Consider the following 26,846-nt stretch of genomic DNA (forward strand, 5'->3'; position numbering starts at 1 on the left):
TGGGGTGTGGCCCAAATTAGTCACCCTGTGCTGTTTTTGTCACAGGAGAAATTAATGTCAGTGAAACCTAGATGAGCTGAGTTTTAGTTTATTTTTAAAAAGGAATAACAATACTAATGATCAACAACAACAACAAAAAGGGATATATAAGCTATACTTCCATCAAGAAGAATTCTAAGTCCGGGCGTGGTGGCTCATGCCTGTAATCCCAGCACTTTGGGAGGCTGAGGTGGGCAGATCACTTCAGGTCAGGAGTTCGAGACCAGCCTGGCCAACATGGTGAAACCCTGTCTCTACTAAAAATACAAAAATTAGCCAGGTGTGGTGGTGCGCCTCTGTAATCCCAGCTACTCAGGAGGCTGAGGCAGAAGTATTGCTTGAACCCAGGAGACGGAGTTTGCAGTGAGCTGAGATCACGTGACTGCACTCCAGTCTGGGCCACAGAGCAAGACTCCCATCTCAAAAAAAAAAAATTATAAGGATGGGGTGTTCTGCTCTGGAAATGTTAGAATCTTAAAGTTGGAAGGGCTGTTATTTCACTACATTTTTGACAGAAATAAAAGAAAAAAAATAAGGTGGCTGTGAGGAGTACCCTGAAGGGGACATCAGAGGGCCCTACTTGCCTTGGCTGCCTGGTGGGGTACAAAGCTGTGTGGATGAGTTCACCTTTTTCATGCCACCGGCCATCACTTGTCATGACTCAACACAGCACTGTCCAGCCTGTCCTGAGGTCTCTGTTCCTCAAACAGTGACCACCACCATCTCCTTCACTCACACCCCAAGTTTAGGGTTCAGAGCCTATAATGTGGTTGGTGTACGGCTTTTCATTTATTTTTTAAATTTTTATAATTATTTTCTCCGACTCTATCATTCATTCAATATTTATTAGTTGACCTTCTATATGAAAGAGTGGCTTAACTCCTCTATTTATTTATTCATTCATTTATTTACATCAGTATAGACTCATGAATTAATATTGTATTCAATGGCTTCAAATCTATTCTTATTAATTTTGAAGTTTGTAATATAATATAAAGTAATCCGGTAGAATTCGCACTGTTAAACTACTCTTTAAAGAAATCCATTACACAGTTTTAACTACATTTGCAAATCCCTGGTTGTAGTCATTATTAATCCACTTTATAGTTTCAAAAGAGGTCTTCGGGGGAGCGTATTTGCGAAGTGCACCCACCGTCGTTCCCTTATTCTGGTAGTCACAGGGTGACAGCCGAGGGAGCGGTAACCTGTCGTCAGCCGGCGGTGCGCAGCCCACACAGCACGTGGTCCGCATCACAGGCTGCGTTATTGAGTGAGCCAGTCCCCAGATGCCAGGCGCATGACGAGTCCACAGAACGGTACCTCCCTCCCCACGCATCCCGGGCTCCTGGGGCGGGGCCGCCGGGCAGGGGGGGCGGGGAGCATCCTGCGTCGCCTTCTCGGGACCGCCCCGCCCGGTCTCACTCAGAGAGCTGGGCTGGGGCTCCAAGCAGAAACCGCGGGAGCCGAGCCCAGCCAGGAATGCAGACCTCTTGAAAACCAAGCCGAGGTTTCCAGGGTCTTGAGTCCACGCAGAGTGAGTACTGTCTTCCGCCGCTTTGCTCCAGGCCGCGCGTGCTCCCGGGTCGAGCGGTTTGTGTCCCCCAGCGTCCGGCCCTGCGTGTCTGGGGCCTGGACCCTGCCGCGGACTCCCCAGGCTCTGGACATGCGCTCTTCCTACTATCGCGACCCAGGCAATACTGTGCGTTCGGAGTTTAACTGTGTTTCTTGGCGGCTCCTCCTCTCTGTCGGTAACACTGTTACTGCCCCTTCCTCCGGGAATGTATCTGGTGACCGGACGCGTAGGGTTACAAAACGGGATTTGTGTGGCCTGGGACAAGTGCCAAAAGAAGGAAAGCAGTAGCTATGTCAATTTGGTTTGGCACCTTTATCTCTAGGGTTGGAGATAGCCCTCCTCCTCCCCAGCCCTGCCGCCACCCTGTGATGACCTCCGTTTTAGAGCGTGAGCTCACTCTGACCTTTCTGCGTACCTGATACATGCTGGGTGTGGCGTGGCAAGTGTTGTAACCTGTTTCGGTACCATTTCCTTTACACAACCTGAGACTGTTGTAGTATAACATCACTGAGGGTTACTTTGTGTCTATCTTTTAAGAATACGAAGTGTTTTCACAGAGATTTAACTATCTCTTCTGTATGGTTAGGGACCCGGCATTCTCCACGCACACACAAACAGGGGGCAAGTTCTTTATTCCCATTGTACAGCTTCAGAAAACGAGGCAGAGAGTTTAGGCAGCTTTCCTAAGGATCGGGACTTTGGGGCCTCTTTAATTTTCTAGGAAACCACCTATGCATCAGAATGACAGAAATGCTTAATCAGCAGCTCTGGAAAGTTCCTGCTGTTTCACATGTTTTTCAGAGGTAAAAACCTCTGCATTGCAGGGAAGCTCAACAAGGAGTGGCATCTACTGTTCAAAAGGGGAAAGTCTATTTCCTAATCAGTAATAGAGTTTATATTAATATAGATTGCTTCTTTCTGATGAATGAATTCGACTTTTGCGCACTGGTTTTTCAGTATCTAAAAGGAATATCGAGTTGCTGGGAATATGGTGGGGAGGGTGTGCTGCTTGGGTTCTAGGAGGCAGCATAGGATTAAAATGAAGTAGTGAAATTTAGCAAAATCTTGCTGAACAAGGAAGGGCCACATCTGTAGACTGATGGAGAAGGAATAAGCCACCTATAGCAATGGGGCTGACTAGGGATCCCGTGTGTGTGTAGCAAGGACTCCTGGTGTCTATTACAAATCAGCATGCTTTGTAGACTGTGAAACTGTTTATGAAGTAGCACATTCAAGTATACATATTGGCTGTGGTTCAGTTCAGATGCTTTGAAAGAAGAGTCCCAGTGCATGAGAATAGTTGATTATATAGAATTAGTGGGGAGTTTTGGTTCCTTGATTATTCTCTGGTAGAATTGACTGAGTATAACATCTCTCCTGCAATGAAAACATAAAAGATAGTACGTAAAATAACAGTTTGAAAGAGTGAAACCAAAAAGAAAAAGAAAACATTTTCTTTTCATTTGGATAACTTCTTAAAATCAGCTGAGTATTTATGTTGTTATTCATTGTTTATAATCACAGTTGACTTTAAGTGATCACTGCTTCTTAGGTGGAAACATGTTACTTTTTCTCAAAATATGAACTATCTTAATCAGTCCTATTCAAATAAAAACTCCATAACCCAACCCATGTTCTCCTATGTTCATATATATCTTTGTATCTCCTCTTTCATTATACTTTATAATTCCCTCAATTTGGAGATCATACGAATCTGAGATATCTGTTTTAGCACAGGTGTGTCTAACCTCATAAGAACATACTGCGTAGTGTTTCTGATACATTGAATTAGCAATCTGCATACTAGAAAATTACAGGAGGTTTTCACAAACATTGCATTTTATTTTTTCTTTGTGGATGCTCTTGACTTAAAAATGTCATCTTAATGTTTCTCAAAAAGCATACTGTTGGCATTTTGGGTGACAATTCTGAATTAGATAGAGCTCTTTGCTCCCACTGAATGTCAGAGTGTGACCGAAAGCACTTTCATGCATTTAAATTGGTTGGGTACTACCTCCAATTTTTTTTAATTGGGTAAAAGATATTAAAAATGGCTAGGCATGGTGGCTAATGCCTGTAATCCCAGCACTTTGGAAGGCCGAGGAGGGAGGATCACTTGAGGCCAGGAGTTTGAGACCAGCCTGAGCAACATAACAAGACCCTGTCTCTACAAAAAATTTAAAAATTAGACAGGCATGGTGGCATGCACCTATGTGGCCCCAGCTACTTGGAAGGCTAAGGTGGGAGGATCAATTGAGCCTGGGAGGTTGAAATTATAGTGAGCTGTGATTGTGCTGCTGCACTCCAGCCTGAAACAGCGATGAGACCCTGTGTCAAAAAAAAAAAAAAAAAAAGAAAAAAGAAAAGAAAGAAAAGAATTGAGCCATACCATTTTGATGGAAAACCATAAAAATAATTACCCAGTCACATGATTTCCAATTTTTAAGGCCACTTTACATCTCCTAAGACTTGATGGCTTCTGAGTAAATCTGTTTATTTGAACATTGCGATGTGGGCAGAAACTGTGTGTAATCATACTATTAGCAAGGTGATATTGTTGGACCCATGTGCTGTAGTACTCTATTGTCTACCCTAAGCAATAATAATAGATTATTAAAAGGCGACTGTAATAGGTTCTAGTAAAAGAATAGATTAGTATAATCTGTATTAGAAAAGAGTATTAATAGCTCTAATATTAATATTTGTATTAATAGTTCTAATAATAGTTCTAATGTGGCTGTAACACATTAATAGTAACAGCTACGTTTACTGAAAACACTATATTCTAAGCACATACGGAGCCCTTATGTGCTGTGATGATAATGTAACTATGAGGTAGATGCTCCTATTATGCTCATTTTACAGATTAAGAAAACAAGAACTACCACTCTGTATTGTTTTTCAGGACATATTGAACAGCTTGCCATGAACACTTTTCAAAGAATGAGCTTCAGTGCATGAAAAGTTATCACACACTAAATTCTCATTCTGCTACAGTGATTTCCTCTCTCAGAATGCAAACTTTTACTATACCATGAGCCCCTTAAAGACAGACTCCCCTATAACATCTACTTCGTGTCTTCCACATAGTAATTGCTCAATATTTATTGGATTGAAAAAAAGATTAGTTTTATCTTAATATGAATAGAGCCCTAAGATGCTGTTACATTAATATAGATTATTCCTGGTTATGTAGAAATGATGAAATAATACTCATTTTTATTCTCTAGGATCTACAAGTAGAGTGTTTGAAGTTTAATATCTATTTGTGCTTTGTCTAAAAATTATAGAGTGGATAATCAAAAAAAAATATGAGCAAGGAACCCTTTTTTCTTTCTTTTTTTTTTTTTTTCCTGGAGTTTCTGCAATCAGCTGTACATGATGCTAGGCATACAGAGGTATGGCACACATAACAAATATAAAGGGCAATGTGAAAAGTGTTAAATGGCCCTGCTATCACGATGCTGTAAAAGTGGAGTGAAAGGTTAAAGGAAGAGGGTTGAGGTTGTTTGGGAGCCTGTTTTTCTGGGAATATACAGTAGAAATATGATTTCCTTAAAGGAAACCTGCAACCAGGAGGCAAGGCTAAAGCAGAAAATGCCAACAGCTGCAGATCCTAGTGACTGAGATGTTATTCTGGTGGGGCACAGTCAGTTAAGGCAGGACTGCTCGTAAGTGTGAAATACTTCCAGCTCCCAGTCAGTCTCTTCTTCCCGTGCTTTCCCCTGAGACACTCCCATTTCTGTTGCACACCTTTGCATGTGCTTTTTTGTGGGATTGAGAGTTCTGGTTAATTCTAGGACATTCTGATGAGATGTTTTTGCTACTCTTCCCTTGTAAACAGACTGGATTTCCATCAGGTGTCAGTAACACCTGCGATTTTCATTTTGTCCTGGGGCTCTACACAGTTTAACTGGAGCTGCCACAACTGATTGGGTGTGTGTTGTCAGTCCTCCAGGCAAGCTCTGAGGGTTATGCGTTTCTGCTGCTCATATTTCTGTCTCTTTCTTCACCACTCACCCCGAGGTGCAAAAGTACAAAGACAGGTTCATCAACAATCAGAATAACCTGCCCCTGAATTCTTTCTAATGACTCATTTTTCTCAATCTAGTTTCCAATTTTCTATTTGGCAGCTGCCGCCTGGTAAATACATCTCCTTAGCTAGAGGAGAAAAACTTCACACACAGTTTACTCATCTTTTGTCATTTTCCCTGGTTCCTCTCACAGGAATGGTTAGCACACCTTGGTTTCAAAGTTGTTGTTTAGTCTGTTTTGTTGCCATTCGTTTTCCTACAGATGCCTTTACAACACTCTGTTTTTTTAAAAAAACTAACATTTAACTTTATTTGGGGAAGATATTTTATATGTTAGAAAAAAGGATTTTGAGTCTCCTTTTATTGAGTGTGTTAACTTTGGTTAACTTCTTTTTTTTTTTTTTTTTTTGAGACAGTCTCACTGTGTCACCTGGGCTGGAGTGCAGTGGCACAATCTCGGCTCACTGCAGCCTCCACCTCCTGGGTTCAAGCAATTCTCCTGCCTGAGCTTCCTGAATAGCCAGGACTGCAGGCACGCACCACCACTTCTGGCTAAATATTGTGTTTTTAGTAGAGACGGGATTTCACCATGTTGGTCAGGATGGTCTCGATCTCTTGACCTCATGATCCAATAAATCTTCACAGAGAAGGTCTTTCATGAACTAAACCAACTGATGTTCATGGTCCACGTTTGGAGCCTGAGCAAGGTCATAGACCACTCACATTTCAATCAAAGTTGCCATAACAGATTGAAGCGCTCAGTATGCAAGCATACTCCCTGAACTCTGTAATGGGCTGAGGTTCCCCACACAAGTGACTTAAGAGTCAAAGACCGAGGCCACACCTCAGGGCCTCCAGAGTTGCCTAGGATAGAGTTGTTGGGGAAACTGTGAGCTGTGAGTGCTGTTCCCACCAAGAAATCGGGAGCTCAGCCTCCTGCACATACTGTTTGCTTATTAACTACACTAACAGAGTGGCCAGGGAAGGTAGCAGGGAATAGAATCACTTACACATTTTTCAGTTACGTATGCTTTTTCCTTATTGTGAATGTAGAAAATTGTGTTTGTATCCAGTAGGGAAAATGAAACCCTTTTACAGGACTCCATTACTATGGCTAATAATCATCAGAGTCCCTGAATGTAAGTATTCTCATGCTAACAATATGTTTAAAACAGTGCCTCCTGCTTGTAGACATGCATCATTTTATAGTGTTTTATTTTAAAAGATATGTCAGGTTTAGAGAGCTGAGTCTGCATCAGGGAACTGAAACTGGTAACCAGCATTTTTGTTTCTCAGGATTCTTATCTTTCATATGTCCCATCTCTTTATTTTTCTGTGCTGTATTCTGAGTAAAGGCCTCAGATCTATCTTCCAGTCACTTAAGTTTCTATGCAGTTACGTGTAGTTTGTATTTTCACCTATTTTTGATTTGGGTTTTTTATTTTTTCTTTTGTGTCTTTTATTTTTTAAATTTGTTAAAAGTCTCCTTCACATTTTTCTATTGTTTTAGTTATTTTTTTCTTTGAGACAGGATCTTGGCCTGTCACTCAGGCTGGAGTGCAGTGGCATGATCACAGCTCACTAAAGCCTTGATCTCCTGGGATCAGGTGATCTTCCTACCTCTCAGCCTCCCAAGTAGCTAGGACCACAGGTGAGAGCCACCATGCCTGGCTCATTTTTGTATTTTTGGTAGAGACCAGGTTTTATCATGTTTCCCAGGCTGGTCTTGAATTCCTGGGCTCAACTGATTCACCTGCGTCAGCCTCCTTCTTCACCTCTGTTTCTTTCTTCACTACTCAACCCAAGGTGCAAAAGAGGATAGACAAGTTCTGGGATTACAGGTGTGAACCGCTGCACCCAGCCTGTCTTTAATTCTTGAAGTAAAATTTCTCCCATATTTGTAACACTGACTCTCTCGCATGCTATTTTACTTCCTGATTAGGTTTTAAAAATGTGACTTGAAATTCATCTTCAATGAAGATTGTTTTCCATGAGGGTCCTTTTTCTCCTATGTTGTAGATCTGCCTCTACCAAGTGGTTTTTAGTATGTTGCTGCCTGCGGTCATTCAGATTTCAACGGCATTAATATCTTGGCTTGGTGCTTCTACTCTACAGGAATAAATTTGGTCCTTGAGTGCCCAATGTCACAGGTTTGAAATTTATTTTTCTCAGGCGTTGTACATTTTTACACTCATGGCTCCAGCCAGAAAGAAAACTTCCTTGCTATTGTTCTGGACAGGTGGGCAGTTGTCAAGGCTTATGTTTGTGGATCATCAGTTCTGAGTAGCTCCTGGCTTTAAGCTAGTAACTCAACACAGGGCCTGTAGCCAGGATTCCTTTCTCATTTAGAGAATTCAATTCCTAGTTCCCAGCTGTTATATCTGTTTCTGATATCCCCGTGAGTCATTCTCTCTCAGCCTTGCTCACCAGAGGACTTCGAGTTCCCTCCCCTTTAGGTTACTTGGGAATTTCTCTTCTTTAAAGCTTACCTATGTATTTTATTTTTTATGTTAAATTTTATTCAGTATTTTCATGTCTGGAACAAAAGGGGGTTCTTTTATTAGAACATAGACTAATTTTGTTAGACCTGAACTACGTGTTTAAAATGTTTGAAAGCCTTTAAGTTGGGGAGTACATGTACTAGCTTGTCACATGCTTATCTTATCGTCATACTGGCCTTATGATATTCATACTGGCCTGATCTTCATAATGGTCTGATAGTATTCACATCACCCTATACATGTTTTCATTTGCTTTTTAGACTCCTGATCTACAGAAATAGACATATATTATTTTCTGAATATTTAATTACTTGACCGTTTGAAAATGGCATCCTGTTTTTAAAAATACCCTAGCAGCCGGGCTGTATACTGGGTGTATAATGTGTGCAACATTAGGGGTTCCCCTAATATTAGTTCCAGAATATCTGCCTATAAAATGATAGCAATATTGGGATTGATAATGTCTACAACATATTACTATTTCCTTGTGGTGCAAGAAAGGACGCGGGCTACAGAGAAACAGAAAGTCACAAGTATCAGTGTTCCTGGGGTTTAGGGACATAAGACTAAAGAGGACAAGTATTCTTGAGGTGCTTCAGGACAAGCAGGTATGCTTTTGTCCCAGTCTTTTTAGGGAACATTTAGGTTCTTCAGTAACCTGGGATAGCAATATTAGCATCAAAAATCTTATTTTAAGCTGGCTGGAACGTAATTTTGAAGAGTCATTTTGCAAATTTATCCTAGTATCTTATGCGATCCTTTCTTTTAACCAAATGTAAGTGTGAAGAGACAGAGATTGTCACCAGGAGTAAAGCACTAATGTACAACAATAGACTGTAGAAAATGGTGGTCCTTTCACAGAGCCACTACAAAAACTGCTCTCTGTTTGGTTTACACCTAAGGAATGAATATCCTATGGAAGGAAGTAGAAAGGCTTCTGGGATAATTGTTCAGCAGAGCTCAGAATTTCTCATTCTTTTTTTTTTTTTTTGAGAAGGAGTCTCACTCTGTCACCCAGCTGGAGTGCAGTGGCGCGATCTTGACTCACTGCAACCTCTGCCTCCTGGGTTCAAGTGGTTCTCCTGCCTCAGCCTCCCGAGTAACTGGGACTACAGGTGCATTTTGTATTTTTAGTAGAGACGGGGTTTCACTGTGTTAGCCAGGAAGGTCACCATCTCCTGACCTGATGATCCACCCGCCTCGGCCTCCCAGAGTGCTGGGATTACAGGTGTAAGCCACCGTGCCTGGCCAGAATTTCTCGTTCTTATACCATAATCATATCATCAATAACCATATATGCTTTAGATAAGCTCTTAATCTGTCAGGGTTGTTACAAGTATGTGCTCTTGCTACCAAGATTCCTCTTTATTTGACTGGAACATGGACCTAAACCAACCATGCATTTGAATCCAAAGAAAATGCCACAATGTAAAATAATGTTGTGCAGGTTCTTTTTTTTGAGGAAGATAAGCAAGATTAATATGATATGTGTAACTTCTCAAACTAGTGCTCAGGCTGGGCATGGTGGCTCACACCTGTAAATCCCAGCACTTTGGGAGGCTGAGGCAGGTGGATCACCTGAGGTCGGGAGTTTGAGACCAGCCTGACCAATATGATAAAACCCTATCTCTACTAAAAATACAAAAATTAGCTGGGTGTGGTGGGGTGCACCTGTAGTCCCAGCTACTCGGGAGGCTGAGACAGGAGAATTGCGTGAACCCAGATGGTGGAGGTTGCAGTGAGCCGAGATCATGCCACTGTACTCCAGCTGGATAACAGAGCAAGATTCTGTGCAAAAAAAAAAAAAAAACAAAAAAACACACACACACACACACAGTGGTCAGCACAGAATTCAGAATTACTCTGTCATTCTGAGTCCAAGCAAAGATTCTTTCGAAGCTGTTGGCATTCATAAAATAATAAAAATCACTGCTGTCTGTTGATGTACCATGTGCCAGGCACCAAACCATGCACCTATACACATACCTTCATTTAATCCTCACTGCTATCTTACGAAGTTGTTATCATTTTTTTATAGCCATTAAATGAATCTAAAAATGTCACATTTTAGAAGGATTAAGCAGCCTGCCTGTAGTTGTGCAACCAGAATTAGGTCTCAGGTCTATGGGACTCCAGAGCCCATGCTCTTAAACCCTGTGTTTCCCAACTGAACATCTGTCCTTAAGCACATTATTTAATGCCCTTCACTAAAGAATAGCATATAATATTAGAATTGCAGAACTAAAGGATTCTCAAGGCCAACAGATTTTACAAATAAAGAAAAGGAGTGCAAGAAAGGTTAAGAGCTCCAAGTCACATGGCTAGTCAAGTACAGTCTTCCTCATGGCTCCTGTAGTGCCTGTTAACAGAAATTGCTTGATTCACAGGCTTAGGTAAATCCTCACCTGTCAAACCTTCTCTAGGGGAGGGACAAGAAGCAGAAAGTAGGCTGCATTTTCTGGACCTGACTCCCCTGTTTTGCTTTATCTTGGGCAGCCAGAGATTAGACATAGATGGAATTATTTCATGTGTCAAAAGAAGCAACTGGAACCCCTAGAGACAGGAATACAACTTCAGGAAAAAAATCTGCTTTTCTATTCTTTGGTGACTGACCTAGGCTGTGTGGCTTGCTCTTCTCCTTACTTACAAAATTATTATCCCATAAAAAAGCACTGGAAAACTAGAGTTTAGAAAGCAATGAAAATGAAGCAGTTGCCTTGTAGAACTGGAAGCTCAACTTCATGCCTTATGTGGATTTTTTTCTAAGTTCTTGGGGTGGTCTGGTATCAGAGCTCATAATCAGACACTCAGAGAATATGGCTAGGTGTCCTTTTAGCTTGGATTTAGATCACAGATCAGCTGTGACTATTGTCGCAATTGCTAGGGAACGTTTGTATGTTTATTTTGAGGTCTGCCCACTTGTTGCATTAGAGTGCTCTCCACTCCCCAGAACAAGTAGAGCTCTTTATTTTTAACTAAACTGTTTCTTTGTAATATGTTTTATGAATGTACAGCCTGCTTTGCCAAGCTATAGTTATCTTCAGTTTCTCCCTAATAGTCCAAAATCTCTAGTTTTTTGCATTCAACTTCATGTAACCGGTTGCATTCTAGACTGAATATCTCTGGTACTTTCCTACCCCTAAATCTTGCACAAGCTGTTTTGCTCACTTGGAATGCCTGCCTGATCCAGCCTCTATCTACACATTTTGTAAAATCAAAATATTTTGTTTTAATATTTGAAATGAGGGCAGTCAACTTGTTACAGCAAAAAGTTCATAGGCATTGTTGTCATATCTGTGTTCAAATTCGGGCTCTGCCCCTTCTTAACTGTGTAATCTTAGATAAGTTATTTAACTTTTCTAAGCATTAGTTTTCTCATTGATAAAATGCAGATAATAATGTTTACCTATCAAGATTTTATGAAGATATATTGAAGTCAGATACGTAGAGCACCTGTCACAGTTCCTGGTATTTGGAAGATTCTGTAAGTCCCCGCCTCCCTGTAGATGACACTGCAATAAGCATCCAATAAATGGTCCCTGCCTTGTCTATGAAGCCTTTCCTAACCATCTTCCAAACCGGCACCTCAGAAATAGTCTCCCTCTTCTGACCGCCTGTAGCATTGTATTGTACCTAAGATCTTACCACAATCAAACTTGTCAAATACTATGTTCTGAGATATAAGTTGGCACTGTAACTAGATCTGCTAGCACAACGCCATATTCTCCCCAAAAGAGACAGCTGAACTTCATTCATAGATGATCCATTGTTTATCTCTCATCAGAATCACACTTTCTGTTATCATAAACACTGTACCTTGTTAGATGACTCTATTGCAGGTCTCTTTAAAAGCGCCATTATTATACTTCATAATTAAAGGGATTGTAAGAATGTATGTCATGGTGTGACAGCATGGCAAACAACAGACGTCTGAATATTCATTTCCTGAAGTGAATAATCCATCATTACAGAAAAATGGAAGCCTGTATTCAATAGACCTATAAAAGGTGTTTAAAGAATGTCCATGTCTTCCTTAGAAAACCCCTCATGAGTAGCCTTGTTTTGTTGCAGGTGTCTTACAGGAAGCAGCTCAGGAATTTGCGTATATGTGTTTTTTTTTTAACTTGTACAACTCCTAGTTGATGACAATAATAATGTAAATGACCTAATGTTTAAATTGTGTTATTCTAATCAGTTTTCTGACCTGTGCTATCAACAGAATTTCTGATGATCAAATAATAAAACTCAGACAATGTTGCTTTTGTGCCATCAAGTAATACTTTTGTGTTTATTCATGCACAAATTCATACATTTATCTCAGATACTTGTTAAGCAACTACTATGTTGAGGCTCTGGGGATGGGGATGGGGATGGGTGGTAACTCAAACAGGCCTGGACTCTGCCCTCATGGAGTTCACATTTGGCTGTTTTATAAATGTTGTGAGGAAAGGATTTTTTTTCAGCCATGATTGTCTTTATTTCAGTATTTGAGATGTGTTATTACATAAGAATCTGATCATGACTCGGGACAAATTATTTGTTTTTTTCTTGTACATCTAGCAGAGCTATTTGTAAAAGTTAAAAATTAGTTATTGATTTGTCAGATTTTTTAATTTAGAAAATGTTTTGTATTTGTTTTGTGGTTTGCCTAAATTGCTGTAACATTTGGTATCTAATTTGACTCTCACAATAACCCTGTAGGGTGCATGGTATTCCCATGATAAGAAACTAGATGCTCAGCAGGCCTAATTGACCTCCCATGGAGTCCTGGCTACTTAGCAGCCATCCGGATGGAAACTTAAGTCTTCTGATTTATTAAGTATGTTCTTGATTCCAGCTTAAAAAAAAAAAAAAACTTAAAATATTAAAACTGTATTTTATTCTCGTTTAAATTAGACTTTAATTGACAGCTGGAAAATGGAAACAAAAATGTGAATCAACGGTGATTTTTGAGCCCCTCTCTGCTACTGTATAGGCACTGTGAGGAGTAGAAATGACCTCTGCCTCTTGATGAATTTATAGCTTCGTTGATAAGACATAATGTACACTTAGAAAGGAACTCAGTAACCCTCCAACTCAGAATACATGGTTCAGTGTTAAAGTGAGAAATACCAACACAAGAGTTGAGAAGATAAGAAGAGCTAAAGCAGATGCAAATAGTGTATCTTGAGCTAAATCTTCAAGGGTAGGGAAGATAGGACTTGGGCAGGGAAGACGCTTCTAGGCAGGGGGAATGGCAAGTTGCAAGGCTCAGAAGTGGAAGGGAATATGATGGTGATGATGATAACAATAACTGCCATTTGCCCAGCGCTTATCACTTGCCAAGCAGTTATTGGTTCACATGCATTAACTTATCCATAAAACAGTTATCAAAACAATTGAACCAGATAAGAATTGTTACTATTTCAGTTTTACATATGAGGAAACTGAGGCACAGAGAGGTTAAGCAACTTGCTCAAGGCTGCATGTGCATTAAATGTCAGCTGGATTCCACCATGTTCTTGAGACTAGAATCCACTCTATCTCTTTTAACCTGTGTGTTATGCTGCCTGATGTGATGCTGGTGAAATGGTAAGGACACCTTCATGGCTAGAGGGGAGACTCGATGTGCAGCCATGGTGAGAGAGGTCAAATAATGGAGAATCTAAAAATCAGGCAGAAGGCATTAGACTTTGTCTGGACTTACTGATATTTCATCAGTGTGGAAACATGGCAGACATTTATTTTAGAAAGATTAGTCAGCCATAGAAAGAAAGGATTGAGAGACAAATAAGGGTACGAATGGCAACTATTAGATGGAAACTATTAGAAGGGGGTTTCTATCCAGGTATGGGTGATAGGTGATTAGACCTGGAGTAGGGTAGCAGTAGAAAGGATGTAATGGTGATAAGGACTGGAACTGCACTAAATTAATGGGTGAGTCAAGGCCAGGTGATTTCCTGAGAGCAGCTTCATGGTTTTACCCCCATTTTACAGATGAGGAAATACAGAGGCTCCAAGAAGTTAGTTAATTTGTGCTAATAAGCATTGGAGCGGGAATTTGGGCCTATATCTATCTTTTTTGGCTTCCTCTCTTTAAGGCAAAATAATGCAGTCTGGTCGTAAAGTGAAGTTGCTGATAAGGTTTGAAGAATTGCTCCCCAAATAAGAGATACTTAAAGTCATGGGGAGAAATCAACATTCAGGGGGAGCAACAATATCAGAGAAAAGGCAGAGACTGAATATTAAAGAACACTGGAGGGAGGGAGGAGGGTAAGGATTAAAAAACTGCCTATCAGGTACTGTGCTTATCTCCTGGGCAATGAAATCATCTGTCCACCAAACCCCCATGACACGTGGTTTACCTGTTTAACAAGCTTACACGTACACCCCTCAGCCTGAAAGTTAAAAAAAAAGAGTACAGAGAAGAATGGAGCACGTGGAAGAGGCTTCCAGAAGAAAACAAGTCAGAGGTATAGGGAGGGAACCTAGGGCCCCTGAGGCCACAGCAGCCAACAAGGAGAGAACAGTCAGTGACTCAAAGTGAAACTGCCAATGGATTGTCAAGTGGAGGAGGAGGGAACATGCACGCAGCATGATGTTCTTAGTAACCCTCAACAAACAAAGGCAGATTCAGGTGTGAAGGGCAAGTAGTGTTGCAGGTGGGAGGATATGGGAGTGCTGCCAGTGATGGGGTGGAGAAGGGAAGGAAGGTCTGGCATGAGGAGAAAGAATTCTGACGCATCCGATGCCCCACTCTGTGCAAGTTCTGAGCCAAGCCAGCTGGGGTCAAGGGGAGAGACCACGGGGAGGCTGAATGGCTGGAGGGGAGGCAGAGAGGATTCCTGTAATCCAGTGGGAGGTGCCTGGCAGGAGGCCAGGAAGACGTGAAGGGACGCTAATGTGTGGTAGACAAAGAAGTAAGGAGCTGAGGGAATGATTGTTCCATCAGCTACATGTAGTGGCACAATGGACAAGCCCGCATTCTAGGAGTCCCCCCTCCTCCAGCTTCTACAGAAGCCCTTACCCTCCATCCTGGCCCACTTGCCAGGACCTGCTGGGAAGCTCAAAACCCTCCCTACTCCCATCCAATCTCATAAGACAGTTAAGTGAGCCTCTCACCTTAGCCTCCCAAGTAGCTGGGACTACAGGCACATGCCACCACCCTCAGCTAATTTTTAATTTTTTTGTAGAGACACAGTCTCACAATATTGCCCAGGCTGGTCTCCAACTTCTGGACTCAAGCAGTCCTCCCATCTCAGCCTCCCAAAGTGTTGGGATTACAGGTGTGAGCGACTGCACCCATCTGTACATTGCTTTTTAAATAACAATTGTTGAATAGGTGGGTAAGTGGAGAGTGGTTTCTATTAAGGAACTTTTCTCTGCTTCTTGTCACTCTGATTTGTGCCTTAATTCAAGTTTATAAATGAGTACCAATATTCAGGATATTAAGATAGGTACATGGGTCATTTGGGAGGGGTAGTATTTTGATAGCAGCACCTTATACTCTGATTTACAGTATTAATTCTTTAGAGCTATTTTGGTGTATATGAGCACTGATGGTTGTGCTTTAAAATTGGCAGCCCATTGATATTAGGAGGACCAGCCAAGAGGCAGGCACTGCAGTAGAGGGACCCTGGGTTAGAAGTCAGATGGCCAAGCTCCCAGGCCTGGCGTACACAGTTTGGAGGGTCCTCGTGCAGAGAGTGCTCCTTTCCAGCCTGAGCGATCCCTCCTTATCCTCCTGTCACCGCATAACTGGTCACGTTCTCAGAACTGCCTGTCTCAACTAACTCCTGAACTAGCTATGGTTCCCTCATCTATATTCTCATGGAACCCTGTGACTTTCCTTTGTAGCAAGTAATTATTGGAGTGATTATTTTACTAATGCCATCTTTGACTAGGCTATAGCTTTCCTAAGGGCAGGGACATGCCTACTGGTTTTACCTCTGTGTCCCCAGCACCTGACACAGCACCTGGCACAGACTATATTCTGGGTAAACACTTGGGGAGCCAATGACCTCTGGTAAAATCTTGGACATGAGATTCCATTTTTCTCATCTGTTTAAAGCCTGTATATTAAAGCTTGTATTAAACCTTGTCACTAAGGTGCTTTCTCTTTGAAGAGCTATGGATTAACCCTTCACAATTTTTATTTTAAACGTTATCCACATCAATGATATGAAATTCAAACAATGCAGAAGAATATACCATGAAAGTGTATTCAGTCCTTCACCAGAGATGACAAATATTGAAAGTTGCTTGTCTTTACAGAGAGAATAAAAATTGAACAAGCTGTAGCCAGAATCGAATGGGTTAATAATCGAAAGGGCATATTCCGTACTTCCAGCTCCCATGAAGCAGCTTTCATATTTCAGTTTTAAAATGGTTAGTGCCTTAGTGAGGGAAGAAAACTTTCATGCAGGAATCTGTGCTGCCAACAGGGGCCAAGGCCCTCAGCTGAATTCCCACTATACCCTGCGCCATTGCTGATTTTCAGCTATTCTGTATAGAGATTTTCTGTTCATGGGGGCCCTCTGAAAGTTTTCTCCTTTCTGGAATTTGAGGATCACTTTATTGTTTAATAAAGTAACAAGGCAGGCTGGACAATTCAGGGCAATGTGATTTTAGGAATGATTTAATACATTTGGATGTGTGGAAAATAAGTTTATGTCTACCTAAAGATTTTCAGCTTCAGAAGCACTTTCATGTAGAGTGTTTGGTTTCTGTGTTGGTGTTGCATGGTTGAGGGGAATCATTAAAGGAATGGAGTGCAGCTAAATGGAATTTCTTGAGTTTGAATAGAAGTTTGTACAACCAATTCCAATTGTGGAAGGATAGAATTATATAAACACAGGGACATTAATCCCCATAACATTTTAAAAATATTTTCAAGGAAAAATACAGATATTCATATATTTATCCATTAATTTGATAGAGGGAAAATCTACCTTGGTACATCTTCCAGTTTTCAACACCAAAAAGAATGTGAGAGGGGCCCTTCCATGCCCTGCTACAATGACTGGGGCTTGTGTGTGTGTGTGTGTGTGTGTGTGTGTGTGTGTGTGTATTTTGGTTGAAGGGGGTGTCCGGTTGGTGCCTAAGGGTTCTCAGGAATAGTTATGTTTATATGATTATTTTTGAAAAATAAGTATACTAAAGCTTTGTATTTCTATCTGTAAATTATCATAGTTTAACTACAAGCGTCAGCGTGTTCTACATTAACTGAGGTTTGTGGGGAAGGTGATTTTATTCATGGGCCATAGGCTATAGTGGGTTTCATACAGTCACCTTCAATGGTAGTGTATTGGGGGTGGGGGAAGGTGAGGGAGAAGCAGGGATGGGGTCATGCTGCCCTGTGACTCAGCCTCTGAAGTGGCTTTGGGCCAGGCATCAGAGACAGAGTGAGGTTCATCCTATAGGCTTCCCTGGGTGGTGTTGGCAGTGTAGCAGCTGTTTACTGACAGTCAGTTACTTCAGAAGGCAGCTCATGCCAGATGGAATCCCTGGGTTCTAAAACCTAACGGACTTAAATGTTAAGGAAGTTTAAATGAGTCTGGGTAGGAGTTTGCAAAGATGATAATTATCTGTTTAATATTAACCAGTATAATACAAGTTAAGTACTAGAATAGTACTCCAAGCCATACGAGTATCCACACGCACGTCCCAGTACTTAGGTGACTGGATCACAGAGGCCGATTGCACCACTGCAAGCATCTCGAGGAAGGGTGTTTCTTGAATAGTTACTATTCATCACCTCTTGCCTTCTAAGGAAGAGCCTAGATGAGACAGATAACGCAGCAGAATTCCTCCTGCAACCTTGTCTCCACCTTCTCTTTCTTACGTGACACTGAAAGGACAGTTCGCATCCACCCAAGTCTATTTCTGGGAGTTTTGTCCTTCTATCTTACGTATTAGGAATAACACACTGGCAATTTAATGAGCACCTACAATTTGCCAGACGTTTTGCCACACTATTTCAAATACAACCCTGCAAATAGATGTTACTGGCCTTTATATGTAAGTGGACCTGGAAAACTAAAGCTCAGGAGTCACAGAGCTTATAATTGACAGAGCTGGGGCTTGAACAAAATTTTGTTTAGTTGCAAAGTCCATGTTTTTCCTGAAAATAACATAAACAGTAATTATAATAATATTTACTGAGCAGTCATTATGTGCCAGGGAGTCATTCTTATAATAAACTTACAAGGTAGTTGTTAACTACTAAAGAAAATTGAAGTTGGGAAACTGGAGATTATAAAATTTAAGTATTTTATCCGAGATTGTTTAGTAAATAGCAGATCCAAATTTTGAACCTATTTGATCTAGTTACAAAGGCTTTCACTACTGGACACCACCTCCTACTAGATTTTTGTGCTCTAAACTGGGTAAAACCAAGGTAAAGGGCCAAGGCAGTGTGGTTAAGAGGAGCTGAAGGACCATGTAGACTGTAGGTTAAATAGAATCAAACTTTCTCTTTCTTTCTTTCCTTTCTAGGTATCAGCTTCCTCTGGTGTGACCAGCAAGTCTTCCAGTATGAATCCCACAGAAACCAAGGTATGAAGAATGCTAATTGAGTGAGTGCTAATTTAAGTTGATTGTGCTGCAAAGCAAAACAAATGTAGACTAATTGTTGACGATGAGTTATATATGCTAAGAAGTTTTAATTATGGAAGTAAACATTTTCTTCCTAATTTATGGGGGTCTTTGAAAACTCAGCCTTCCTTCCAATATTTACCTTACACATCATCTACATGGTTTTAGATTATCTAGAAAAGTGGAGTCACCTAGAGTTGTTTTGTTTTGTTTTGCTTTGTTTTGAGACAGGATCTTGCTCTGTCACCCAGGCTGGAGTATAGTGGTGTGATTACGCTCACTGCAGCCTCAACCTCCTGGACTCAAGCGATGCTCCCATCTCGGCCTCTTGAGTAGCTGGGGCTACAGAGGCACACCACCATGCCCAGCTAATTGTTGTTTTGTTTTGATTTTGTAGAGACAGGGTCTCACTGTGTTGCCCAAGCTGGTCTCAAATTCCTGGGCTGAAGCAATCCTTCCACCTGGGCCTCCCAAAGTGCTGGGATTATAGGAATGTGCCACCATGCCCGTGGCCAGTTTTGTTTTTGTTTTTGATCCTATATTGATTGAGTTTTTTAATTGAAAATATTTCTCTAAGTACATTTCTCTACATTGAAATGAGAATATAAATTATTAATTTCTTGCTAAACTGGTCTTACTGTTCTGGTCATTTAAAAATAAATATAAAAATGAAAGATTATACTAAATGAACATAAAAACATACTGGTTATTTCGGATGCTTTCTCAAGTTTTTTTTGTGTGTGTGAAATTTGAGTCTTGTGGGGTACCATTTTATTGACAAACCTTTCTTGAGCTCTATTTGGGATTTATTCTTCAAATTATTTTTCTGAATTTCAGAATTAAAAATAAAATAATTTCCTCTAGTGGGATTGTCCAGTTTGTTCCGAAGAGCTGGCAGCAGCTGCCTTGTAAACCCTCTCCCTAAAGTTACTCTATCTCAAGCTCTGTCTCTTGAGAATATTTCAGGGGAGGGAATTAAAAAGGGAACATTTTCAAAATTCTCTCCACTAATGTTTGTGTGCCAATATTCTTTTTTTTTTTTTTTCTTGAGACAGAGTCTCACTCTGTTGCCGAGGCTGGAGTACAGTGGCACAATCTCGGCTCACTGCAAGCTCCGCCTCCCAGGTTCACGCCATTCTCCTGCCTCAGCCTCCTGAGTAGCTGGGACTACAGGTGCCCGCCACCACACTCAGCTAATTTTTTGTATTTTTAGTAGAGATGGGGTTTCACCGTGTTAGCCAGGATGGTCTCAATCTCCTGACCTTGTGATCCACCCGCCTCGGCCTCCCAAAGTGCTGGGATTACAGGTGTGAGCCACTGCACCCAGCCATTAATATTCTTTAATACCTTGAAGAGCTACCCCAACTCCATTATTATTAAATTGCCCTTGTTTAAAATTACCAACCTACTTTTGTATTCTGTCTTTCGTATTACTGTGCTATCCCTGTAGTTTCCTATCCCAGGTGATGTGTCACTATAACTTAGTACTATCAAAGGATTATATGACCTCATCTTGAATCATCTTCAGAGAACATTACAAATATCTAGAAATACACTATCCACACCTAAGTTCTTACAAATGTCATTTAGCATTCATTTAAAATTTTAATCTAAAATTATCATTTTTAAAATTTAGTATTTAAATTTACATTGACTTATAAATTGCTTTCAAAATATACATTACATAATCTATAATTAATGTTAGCTGTCTCTATTATGTCAAGCTTAATCTTAAAAAATTAAAAATCTTTTATTTTTTTTTCTTTTGAGGCAGGGTCTCGCTCTGTCTTCCAGCCTGGAGTGTAGTGGCATGATCACAGCTTGCTGCAACCTTAACCTCCTGGGTGCAAGTGATCCTCCCACCTCAGTCTCCTGAGTAGCTGGAACTATAGGGGCACACCACCATGCCTGGCTATTATTTTTGTTTTTCTGTAGAGACATGATCTTGCTATGTTACCCAGGCTGGTCTCAAACTCCTGGCCTCAAGCAGTCCTCCCATCTCAGCCTCCCAAAGTTCTGGGATTACAGGCATGAGCCACTGTATGCAGCCTAAAATTAAAAAATCCTAATTTTAAAAAATATTCCAGAAGCATCTACAAAATAAAAGTTCTTATTAAGGCCAGGCTCAGTGGCTCACACCTATAATCCCAGCATTTTAAGAGGTCAAGGCAGGAGGATGGCTTGAGCCCAGGAGTTGGGGACCAGCCTGGCCAACATAGCAAGATCCCGTGTCTATAAAAAATTAGCCAGGTGTGGTGGTGTACTCCTGTAGTCTCAGCTACTCGGGAGGCTGAAGCAGGAGGATGGCTTGAGCCCAGGAGATCAAGGCTGCAGCAAGCTCTGATTGCACCACTGCACTCCAGCCCAGATGACAGAGCAAAAATAAATAAATAAATAATCTCATTGAATTTAGAGATCATGAAAACCATAGAAAAGTGATAGGAAGGAGAGCCAGAAATATAGGATTTCCTTTTTATTCTTTTGATTCTTTTTCATCCTGTTGCCTGATTCTAATCCCCTGTGCCTCAGCTCAATGATCAATGTTTATTTCAAGCGTGGCCTGTTACCTAGAACAAATGTCAGCAAACTCTTCACCCTTCTCTAAGCATTAATCATGAGGATTCTTGGCAGTCCTGTGAAACTGGAGGAAAGTAGGAGAGAGAAGAGAGGGAGAAACAAAAATAAGATGCACGTGATGAAGTGTCCCCAGTGGCTGAGTAGGGACCATTTTTGGCCTCAAGTCTCTTTCCCTGGAACTTGGTTCCACATCAGCTGTGATATTGGACAATCCCTTTTTGCTTTGGTTTCCTTATCTGTCCAGTTTGGAGGAAGGTGATAATAGTACCTGCCTCACAAGACTGTGTAAGGAAACATAATGTATATTGGACAATTCCTGTCCTAAGCAAGTGTCCAGATTGGATTGTCTGTTGGCCAGTACTGGGCAAAGAGTGCAGTGCAGTAACTAGAACATACACAACCTCAGGTCCACCATGGATGTCTTTAGGGAGTTATTTAACTGTGTAGAGTTCTCCCATGCAAAATCTTGATTGCCAAATTGCAAGATATTAATAGATTCAAACCACTATACTACCAGCTGGCTTATTTTCTTTTTTAATCATTTAATAAGTGATATTTGCATAAACTGAAAGGATAGTACCATAAATAGAAACTCATTAATGAGAGTGTAGTGTGAAAGGATCCAAAATTTAAAATTTCTTTAAAAATATTTCAATCATAAGCTTTGTTTCCTTCCAAAAATAGTGTGTTGGCATAGGAAGGGGCCATTATTTGAGGAAAGTGTGTGTCTTCATTACTGAAGTAGAAGACATGACAAATTAAGAGGACATTTGACTTTAGCCTCTTCAAATTAAAAAAAAAATAAATAAAAACCACTAGTTTGTGCTGATACCACCAAGCAGATAAAAAGGAAAGAAACGGCAGGAAGCACTGGATCCTAGTTTGTAATCTCTGACTGAAAAGTTCATGAAATGTTTAATCAAGTTTTAGTCATGATTTTATATCTTGCCTATATTGAGAATGCATGCATGTACTTGTTTTTACACAAATAATGTTTAGTTGGATAAAACTGTAAAATACCATACCAAAGATGCTAAATTACAACCAGTTCTTTAGAAGCATTTCTAGAACTTTAAATTAATCCTTACATACAGGACTATGATGTGCACAATAAAAATCCATGCACTAAATATTTACAATTTTGGGGGGATTATGTTGACAGAATTTCATAAAACTTTCAGTAATATCTATGACTATTTGATCATAACTAAACATTGGATACATAGGAAAAAATACTATTCATGTAGTCTCTACACAGGGAAGGGAAAGGAATGAGAAATTAATTTTATTAATGGAAACCTTCGCTAAAAAAACCTTCACTGAAAAAATGTAAACACAAACTGAAACATTTGCTTAGGACCTTAGAATGTAAGTGTGCCTACTACTTCTTGGAGTCATACATACATGCATCGAGTAGATGCAATAGATGAATAGAATGAATCTTGATATAATCATTTTAACCCTTTTTGTACATGTTACTTATTTGACTGACAGATAAAATAAAATTATACCTGGGGCTGTGCTCTTATATTAGGCCATTCCAGTCAGCCAACAGATGGAAGGACCACATCTTCCTAACAAGAAAAAACACAAAAAACAGGTGATGTTGTTCATTGTACTAGGGCATCTCTGTTTACTAATGGTTACATCACCCGCTCAGCATGTGCTAATAGCTGCAATTCACAGTCTTCTGTTAACAGAGATCCCATCATGGATTTTCTGTAGGCTTAGCTGCCCATCAGCCACATTCTGGCACTAAAAATAATTTTCACTGCTTTCTGTGCCCTCAATTCTGTCACCAACCCATTGTTTTACACTGTCAGCCAAAACCCGTGATGAGTATTTCACTGATAAAAACACCTTGTTAGTGGCATGGAAACACAGTGCCCTTGGCTTTGTGATGAGGGTTTTTATTTTCTGTACCACATGTATTTGTTACAATGTAAATAGTAATAAATCTTTATGTATCTTTGATATACCTAGCAAGAAGATATAAATTGCTCCCTGAATAGTAAGAGCAGAATATTAACTAGTATACATAATTGTTTATCTAAAGAGTTGCAATTTCAAGCAAAGTGTGACAAACTTAACTGATACTGTTTATAATTACATTAAAAATCATCTCTTTTGAGTTTCCTCAGTTGAAGAAAATCTATGATAATCTTTGTAAACTATGTCTATCTTTCTTTTCTTTCTTCCTTTTTGTTTCTTTTTCTGAATTTAGGCTGTAAAAACAGAACCTGAGAAGAAGTCACAATCAACCAAGGTAAACAGTTTAAGTCTGCTAGTGAGATATTTGGATTCTTTTTAATAATAATGAATAATCAACTTCCTACCTTGGCACTGCTGTGAATGGTAAAGGGGGTTGCTGGCTAATTTAATTAATTTTTGGACTACCCTTTTGAATGACTGTGTACATGTAGGATATATAAAATATTCATAACATTAAGTCCATATATTGTTAAAAAGAATATACAATAATTTATAGATGAAAACTCTATTTCAGAAGTATTTTGTTCAAATCTGGTTTTTTGTTATATGTATAGTGATTGTTTTAAAAAAGAAAAAAGCAAGAGGAACAAAGGAAAAAAGGCAAAGAGTAGTGAATATCCAATTCCAATTCCAGTGAGACATCAAGAATAAGGCGTCTGCTGAACTCAGCACCTAGATGACTTACAGATGAGAACCTTTCCTAAGAGGCTGGCTGGGTTTATCGTGACAGTCTTATCTCAGTTGGTGGAACTGGTTAACAGTTACACAGAAGGCTAGCTTCTGTTGCTTTCCTGACCCATGACTGTCCAGAATGAATGCCATTCTGCCTGTGTGTGGAGGTGAACACCAGGGTGTGTACGGCAACACAAATGTTTCTCTTCAATAAGGTGCTGCGTTTTATTTTGTCAAGCACTTAAAGCAAGTACTAAGATAAGACCACAAGATTTCCTGTGGAAAAGCATAGATATTTGAGCTCAGGTACTTCAAGCACAGGTGAGGGTGAAAGGTGAGGCTTGTCTGATTTTGTAGAAGGCCTCCTGGTGGCCCTGGCGATGGTAGAACACAGGGTACTCCAGAGTGAAGAATTTGCAGCTAAGTAGAAGTTGTCTTCTATTCCACTTTAAATACTTTTGATTATCTACTGAATCTCAAGAAAATTGAGTTTCTGGTGATGAGATCTTCTCTACTAACAAAGAAAAAAAAAACTCTGTAAATCCTATGAAGGGAGATTTAAAAAGATATATATATATATATTTGTTGTTGTTGTTTGTTTGTTTTGTTTTGTTTTGGTCTTTTTCTTTTTTGAGATGGAATCTTGCTCTGTCGCCCAGGCTGGAGTGCAGTGGCGCGATCTCGGCTCACTGCAAGCTCCACCTCCCGGGTTTACGCCATTCTCCTGCCTCAGCCTCCTGAGTAGCTGGGACTACAGGCGCCCGCCACCACATCCGGCTCATTTTTTTTTTGCATTTTTAGTAGAGACGGGGTTTCACCATGTTAGCCAGGATGGTCTCGATCTCCTGACCTCGTGATCCGCCTGCCTTGGCCTCCCAACAGGTGTGAGCCACCTTGCCCGGCCTAAAATATATTTTCTAGAGTGGGATCAGCTCTCAACAAACTCAGTAGTCACATGGCTCATGTGTTATCTGTGTATGTTTGTGAAAAACAACCAGTAATTTAGAGATATACATGTATTTGAAAATATTATTCAGATGAAATACTAAATTTTTCATTATTCTGATAATCACCATTCTCAGAGACTGCTGACAGGGTTACTATTAACCTGATAACACATGTCTACTTCTGCGACCTTAAAGAGTGGGCCTAAGTGTTCTTTTCCTGAAAAAAGGCAGAATGTTTTAGTTGGAATTTTGTTCTTGTTCTTGTCTGAAAGTATTACAAGTTGGATTGCAATGTAATCAAGTTTAATCTTTTGAAATTGACAGCTGTCTGTGGTTCATGAGAAAAAATCCCAAGAAGGAAAGCCAAAAGAACACACAGAGGTAAATGATTATCATCAGGGCTTAATTATAAGGCAAGATCTTTTGGTGGGATATAATTAAAATCTTTCATCAATTCAAAACTAATCCCTACAATGAATAGTTGGATATTAGTTTCTTCAGCTAAAATGGTGCCATCATGTGGCAATAGCAGTGTTTACAATTTGTGTGATTCTTGCTGAATTTTGGGGGAAGGATTTGCACTATTTCAGATTTTGTACCTAAAGTGAAATTGTCACATGTACATCACACTAATTCAAATTCACATACTTTAGAACCACAGACAGCACAACTGTTATGAACAATTTTTATTCTATAAAGTATCAGTATTATGTTTAAGACTACCATCTTGTTAACGATGTCTTTATATGTGTGTGGGCACCTGTGTATGTACTTTCAGCAAAAAAGCCTACCCAAGCAGGCATCAGATACAGGAAGTAAGGATGCTCACAATAAAAAAGCAGTTTCCAGATCAGCTGAACAGCAGCCATCAGAGAAATCAACAGAACCAAAGGTAAATGAAGCAGATTGATAGGAAAACCTTAACATCAACTGGGTAATAAGATGCGGTTCCCCTGTTAACACTGAGGTGTGTCGTTAAATCTGTGGGGCTGTGCTGAATATATTTTGTATTGTAGTGATTTGGTATTATTATTTTGTTGGTTTTTCAAATAGACTTATAGAAACTTGGATGTATGGATGGCCTGAGAAGGGCATCAGATTGGCCTGAGGGATGCTCTCTCCATCCTTCTCCCACTGCCCAGCAATAACCAGCTGTGACTGCAGGGCAGCAGGCTCTGCTGTCTCCCAGACAGGCAGCTTTGGATTGAGGCTGCTTCCCGGACCCCCCCACACCTGGACTGGGGAACATATGTGCCCTGAATTATCTGGTTCTTTAAATGGAAATCCTAAAGCATTTTTAGGGTCGTGTTGTAGAAGAGTTGAACTTACAGAGCCAAAAATTAGAAATTGCTTCCATAATTATGTGGTTAATAGCAGCCAGCTTTTAGAAGAATTAACATCTACAAGAAATACTTTTTCATGGAGAGCACTTGGAAGATAATAACGGGGCTTGCTTCACAATATATTTTATATCAGAGATCACAGATTTGTGATCTACCACTTAAAAGGCACATGTGTATTTTGTTTGGCTTACAATGTTGTTAAAAAATTATTTTTAATTAATTGCCAGCAATCAAAGTCAGGGTATTTCACATAACATCCCAAATTGTAACTTCTCTTGAAAAATCGGACTGTCTAGCAACAGTGAGCTCACATTGGCAACGATTGACTACAGCCATTACACCAGGTATGTGTACTCCAGTTTACCACAGTCACTACCTAGCCTGATTGACCTACTCATGTTACCTGCATGAACGTTTTAGGCTCTTGAGTTCAGCTTTACGTGGTGCCTAGCACTGCACCATGTACAACAGAAGTGAGTAAACATTGCCTTATCATGGTGTCCATGTGGGTGAACTGGCAGATGTTAGTGACATTTGAAACTCATAATCTTGATAATAACCATACAGAGATACTTAGCTCTGTCAACCTTTTA

The 26,846-nt window shown here is 40.2% G+C and overlaps 1 protein-coding gene across 18 annotated transcripts in view; it reads left to right on the top strand.

Moving 5' to 3' along the window:
- CAST (calpastatin) overlaps positions 1–26,846 on the top strand; it is a 110,503-nt gene that overhangs the window by 41,701 nt on the left and 41,956 nt on the right. For 8 of the 18 annotated variants that reach the window (XM_028849589.2, XM_078005007.1, XM_078005006.1 and 5 more), the window contains 4 exons: positions 18,624–18,683; positions 23,524–23,565; positions 25,235–25,291; positions 25,689–25,802. In XM_028849589.2, the coding sequence (XP_028705422.2) occupies positions 18,624–18,683; positions 23,524–23,565; positions 25,235–25,291; positions 25,689–25,802 (273 nt within the window). Of the gene's footprint in view, positions 1–1,454; positions 1,574–18,623; positions 18,684–22,833; positions 22,900–23,523; positions 23,566–25,234; positions 25,292–25,688; positions 25,803–26,846 lie in introns of those variants that run through there. The other 10 variants (XM_015140464.3, XM_078005004.1, XM_028849593.2 and 7 more) reach the window with 3 other exon arrangements.

This window comes from Macaca mulatta, chromosome 6 (assembly GCF_049350105.2).
Source record: "Macaca mulatta isolate MMU2019108-1 chromosome 6, T2T-MMU8v2.0, whole genome shotgun sequence".
Lineage (NCBI taxonomy): Eukaryota > Metazoa > Chordata > Mammalia > Primates > Cercopithecidae > Macaca > Macaca mulatta.